This window comes from Brassica oleracea, chromosome C6 (assembly GCF_000695525.1).
Source record: "Brassica oleracea var. oleracea cultivar TO1000 chromosome C6, BOL, whole genome shotgun sequence".
Taxonomy (NCBI): Eukaryota; Viridiplantae; Streptophyta; class Magnoliopsida; order Brassicales; family Brassicaceae; genus Brassica; species Brassica oleracea.
The window spans coordinates 7,764,668-7,770,216 of record NC_027753.1 but is presented as its reverse complement, the minus strand read 5'-3'; the positions used below and the strand labels follow the sequence as shown (position 1 = coordinate 7,770,216).

Below are 5,549 nucleotides of genomic sequence, written 5' to 3'. Positions count from 1 at the left end.
CAAAAAAGGAATTTTGACCACAGCCGTATATTGAAGAATATAATTATTTTTAAATATTGGTTGACCTTAAATTATAGAGTTGTAATTCCACTTTTATGTGAATAGTTAGTATTCGCACTCAGGGGCGGATCTAGAAGAGGCATTAGTCGGGGACATCAAGCTAAGGTTTGAGTTAGTAAAGGGCACCTTTATAGAAATTGAACTTGCTGTAATACAATTGCTTAAAGAAAATCAAAATTTAGTAGGGAGCATGTGACCTCGTTAGTCGTAACGTAAGTCCGCCCCTGTTCGCACCTGACTAGTCACACTACTCCAAACTTCAAAGGCATCGTAAAAAAAGATCAACGTGTCATATTTCTCTGCGGATGGACATTTGGACTTGTAATCTTTTGGTAAAGGAAGTATCAATCAAAAATTGAAAGGTTCTTTATAATATTTATGCTCTTTTCGAAGAAATGCCACTAATTCCATATCTTTGTTGATATAATGGAATATATAGGAATTTTGTTTTGCCTTTTTTTTTGTCACAAATTTCTTTAATTCAAACTTAAGGTGTTACAACATTTATAACCAGAGATATGCTCGACGGTAAGATGAACAACAATAACACGGAAACAATAAAACCGAAGATAGAAGTCTTACAAGGAGATACTAGCTCGAAGTAGAGAGATCCGCAAATAATCTTCACTTGAATCCTTGAAACCACGGCTCGAATGAGCTTTAGACAGTCTGAAAAGACGTTGAAATACCATAGTGAAAGGGGTTTGAAGAGGGGTGGGAAACCAACCGAAGCTAACACACCCGTCAAACGAAAGAGAACAGCTCTACAACCGTCTATATTGCCCCGCGAAACTATGTGAATCTCAATCCATCCGAATAGCAAAAAGATCGATAAGCGAGATGGTAAGGCAGTTGAAATTCTGTTCTTCTCCGATTCCATTGGTGAATTTAACACTCAAACAAAACAGCATGGTTGCAAACGGTTTTGCCTTTAATTCATGTTCTACAAAACTGACATCTTTTTACTGACTAGTCACTAGACTTTTGAATTTTGATTTGTTTTATTGCACAAGTTTTCATGCTACGAGATCTCGTTTGCTGTTAATTACTGACGATATAAAATAGATATACTAAATAAAGCGATACAGTTAGTTTTTATTCTATTTTATTTTAATGGATCATATCATGAGATACTGATATGTCGTGTTCTTGACAAAATAGATACCAACTCGATCCGACCAACAGTATAATAAGATTCTTCGAAACATTGAAAACACTCTTTCTTTTTGTCAACGGTTTAGACACGCATTTACCTTAATTTTCTTGATGTTTTTTTAGACACGCATTAACCTCATATAACAAAATTTAAATATACGAGGGTGAACTATATAAAAGAGAAATATTTCATTGCAACTATCACTCTACAAATTTTTTTAACATTTCATCATCTAGCAAACAATCATTGAGACTATTTTAAAATTTATTGAAATGTCATCAAATATTATTTTTGAATTAACAAACAACTCAAACATATGGATGTTGATTATGAATGATAAGACTACATATATTCTGATACAATTCATCAGATTGGATTAGTTATTTAGTAGTTTAATGTTGGTTTTAATAAGTTCATCAGAAATTACATATTTTAAATTTATAATTCTTAAGAGTCATATCAGGGTTAGTTGAGATGTAGAAGCTGTATTTTTTTTTTTAATCCACAACATTGAAAATTATAATCATACTTTATATTAGTTTTCAAAGATATAATTCAAAAAAATTAACTGTAAAAATGTTTTATATATTTGGTAAGCTGGATAAAAATATTGTTGTAACAATATCTTTATTTTTTTCATTTAAATTTTAGTAAATACAACAACATAAAAAAATCTTATAAAATAATTTTTGTAGAATTTTTTTACAGTTAAGAGTCCAAATAATTATCTTCAAAATCTAAATAATAAAAAATAGTTGTCGGAACTATATTTACTAAAGTTTTATTTTTTTAACCGGTAGAAAAATATGACTAAAAAAATATTTATTTATTTTTACTTAAAATTTTACAGTTACATCCAAATCCAATGTAACTTCTTGGTTTAATCTCTACAGTGAATCATCGATAGTATATAGGTGATATAACTTTAGAATGGGACGAGAGTTATGTCTCATGGGGACGAGAGTCATGTCATATGTCAACATTACATCCTTACCTCTTTCAAACCGTATCTTAGTGCATAAATGCTTTTAAATCAAATCGTTTTTCTTAGATGTGAACTACGCAAACCGGATTAAACCGAATCAGAATTGCTTTCGTTACCCAAATACTTCTCACTCGAAATAAAAAGCGCATGTTCTCTCGGTTAAGTTAATGGGCTTATTACCCTAGCTAAAAAGCCCAATAATTGGTTTCGACGTGGCAGCTAGAGTTCCAGATGTCATCTTGCATCCTCAACGCGCCACGTGTTCTCCTTCTGTAGCATTCTCCATTTTGTGGATGTCATAGAAGAAGACTTCAAAATCGAAACAGTATTCAAAAGAAGATGGCTTCTTCTAGTTGTTTCACCATTCAATCAAGCTTCGTCTCAGCGAGTACAAGGCTTGATTCAATCTCCAAACCGAGTCTCCCCGGATTCGCTTGTCGTTCTCTTACAAAACCCAGAAACTTGAATCTCTCTGTTCTTCTTCGTTGTTCCATGGGTTCCTTTAACTCTTCTCAGAAATCAGACAACATCCAAGGTTCTGTTCTATCGTCTCTTATTGTCTTCTATATCTATCTGTTAATCTAAAATATGTTTGATTTCGCTTTCTCCAAAGGCTATGGTTTGATGCTTATGATGTTTTGAAAGAGAGATTAGGTCAGGAGTTTTTACTTGCTTCACACTCCATCGGTTATGAGAATATTTGATTAAGGAAGTGTAGAATGTTTTAACCAATCAAAGCTTTGCATTTTCATTACCTGATGTTCAGAATGTTTGGTAAGAGAGCGTTATCCAAAGGTTGTGATTTGATGATTAAGATGTTCTGAAAGAAAGATTAGGTATGGGATGTTTACTTGCGTCACACTCAATCAGTTTTGAGGATTAGGTTAAAGAGATGAAGAATGTTATAACCAACCAGAGCTTTGCATTTTTCATGTAGCTGTTGTTGAGAGTGTTGTTACTTTTTAGATCAGTTTAGTAAGCAAAACCCTAAGATTTTGAGAGATACAATGATGTGCAGAAGCTGCAAAGAGTGACTTTGCTTCAATAAGCGAAGGTGAGTGGAAGAAACGGCTTACACCGGAACAGTATTACATCACTAGACAGAAGGGAACAGAGAGAGCTTTCACTGGGTATGCACATGTCTTGTTCATCCAAGTACACACTATTACAATCTTTCTTCACTCACTGTAACGACTTTGTTAATTCTTTGTCTTTTTACATTTAATCAGTGAGTATTGGAATACAAAGACCCCAGGAGTATACAAATGTATCTGTTGCGACACGCCACTGTTTGAGTAAGCTACTATTTTCTCAAACTCGTTAATGATGATGAATTTTGTATTGGATTAATATATGATAGTGATGATTTTCTTGCAGCTCATCAACAAAGTTTGATAGTGGAACCGGGTGGCCATCGTATTACCAACCTATTGGAAACAATGTGAAGTCAAAGCTGGACCTCTCTATCATCTTCATGCCTAGACAAGAAGTTATCTGTGCTGTTTGTAACGCCCATCTTGGTCATGTCTTCGATGACGGTCCACGACCAACCGGAAAACGATATTGCCTCAACAGGTGGGTATCATCTCTGTGAATTGAGAGTTCATGTTATGAAAGTTTATACACATATCAAAAGAAACATTACATTTGCATAAAGACTTAGCAAACTCAGAAGTTCATGATTCCTGTTTCTGTGGCTTTCTTGTAGTGCTGCTCTGAAACTTGAGTCATTGGAGAGAACAAGAGAATGAGAGTTTCTGGTACAAAGGATTTGTGACACCCCGATTTACATAATAAAATGTTACGATAAGTAAATAGCTCTGATACCAAAATGTGACACCCGTCACTTTCGAAATAGTAAAAATAATTCGATAAGTACAAATATCTGAAATGTCCATATATAAATATTTGAAAGTCCACATCCACGCTTGAATTCCATAATATAAAATAAAATCTGAAACATAAAGTACGACATAAACCGAGAGTCCGAAATACGAAATAACATAAACGATAAAAGCCCAAAGGCCTAGAGGCCCGATAACGATAAAAGCGATAAAAAGATAGATGCCCAAAAGCCCAATAGTAGTAAAAGCCCAAAAGCACCGGTCCGGTATAATCACTTCTGCTCGTCGGTCTCACCTGAAAGGGGGAAAGAAGGAGGGGTGAGCGACAGGGGAATCGCCCAGTGAGGTATGGGATGCTAAACCGCAAACCACTGACTGAGTTCATAGCACTACTAAAATGTAGGCCTAGCTCTAGCATGAAACAAACACGGTGTCGATTACACCACACAAAACAATCAACATATGTCTAGAGGACTAGACATGCTACAACCAATGCGATGATATCATACCGCATTTCCTTCATAAGGATATATATCTATAAATATAATTCTACAAGCGTCGTAAGTACAGTAGTCCACTCTGTACCCTCCGCAAATCCACGGCCTAGTGCAGAAATCTCTGCACCCCGCAATCTCAAACAATGCAGCCTAGTACAAACGTCTTTGTACCCCGCTAAACACACGGCCTAGTACAGATATCTCCGTACCCCGCGATCTCTCAAACAAGGCGTAGCTAGCACAGACGTCATGTGCCCCCGCAATCACACGGCCTAGTACAAACGTCTCTGTACCCCGCAAATTCCGCGGCCTAGTGCAGATACCTATGCACCCCGCAATCTCAACACATGGACTAACATATATACATATATATAATTAACAGTTTTTAGCAGCAATCATTTCAATCAACCGTTGAATCCTCTATTATCATATTTCCGGTTTAACAATCAATATCAATAACGAACAACCAAGACTCTCAAACAGACTCGATTCAAAGAGACGGATCCATGTTTCGAAACTAAACTTTCCATAATGGTAGTACTAAACTAGCTCGGGATTTAACGGAGTAGCCCTCACCTTAGCAATGAAGAGAAGTGGTATATATGAACTCCAGCTGCTCAAATGGACTCCAAATCTGAAATCAGATCGAAATTTCGAGTCAGAACGCCTTTCGAACGGTTTAAAACGGGTATTTACGGAAAAGTCAACCCACTGGTCAAAGATCAATTATTTAATTAATTAATTAATTAATTAATAAATTAATTAATCCGGTTTATCCTAACCGATTTCCAATTGATTTTAACCGACCGGTTTAACCTAACCGAATTGAAATCAATTTAAACCGGCTAACCAATCGGTTAACCGAGTCAACCGAGTTGACTCACCGGCTCGACTCGGCCGAGTTGGCGAGTCGCCGGCGAGTCACCGGTGTCGGTCACCGGCGGCGACGGCGGAGCTGCGGCGGCGGACGGTGGTCCGGCGGCGGAGCTGCGGTGGCGACGATTTCC

At 36.5% G+C, this 5,549-nt stretch overlaps 1 protein-coding gene and 1 long non-coding RNA gene across 3 annotated transcripts in view; one reads left to right on the top strand and one right to left on the bottom strand.

Annotated features, from left to right (window-relative positions):
- Positions 1–2,491: 2,491 nt before the first annotated feature.
- LOC106296883 (peptide methionine sulfoxide reductase B1, chloroplastic) overlaps positions 2,492–5,549 on the top strand; it is a 9,258-nt gene continuing 6,200 nt past the window's right edge. Inside the window, exons 1-5 of one of the 2 annotated variants that reach the window (XM_013733126.1) lie at positions 2,492–2,736; positions 3,220–3,331; positions 3,431–3,496; positions 3,579–3,776; positions 3,910–3,969. In XM_013733126.1, coding sequence (XP_013588580.1) covers positions 2,541–2,736; positions 3,220–3,331; positions 3,431–3,496; positions 3,579–3,776; positions 3,910–3,952 — 615 coding nt within the window. In that variant the 5' untranslated portion in view covers positions 2,492–2,540 and the 3' untranslated portion in view covers positions 3,953–3,969. Of the gene's footprint in view, positions 2,737–3,219; positions 3,332–3,430; positions 3,497–3,578; positions 3,777–3,909; positions 4,017–5,549 lie in introns of those variants that run through there. The other variant, XM_013733125.1, reaches the window with a different exon arrangement.
- The window catches only part of LOC106296885, a 7,405-nt gene continuing 5,990 nt past the window's right edge, over positions 4,135–5,549 (bottom strand). The window contains exons 2-3 of the long non-coding RNA XR_001261336.1: positions 5,119–5,176; positions 4,135–4,340 (exon numbers count right to left, since the gene is read on the bottom strand). This is a non-coding gene — a long non-coding RNA (uncharacterized LOC106296885). The remainder of the gene's footprint in view (positions 4,341–5,118; positions 5,177–5,549) is intronic.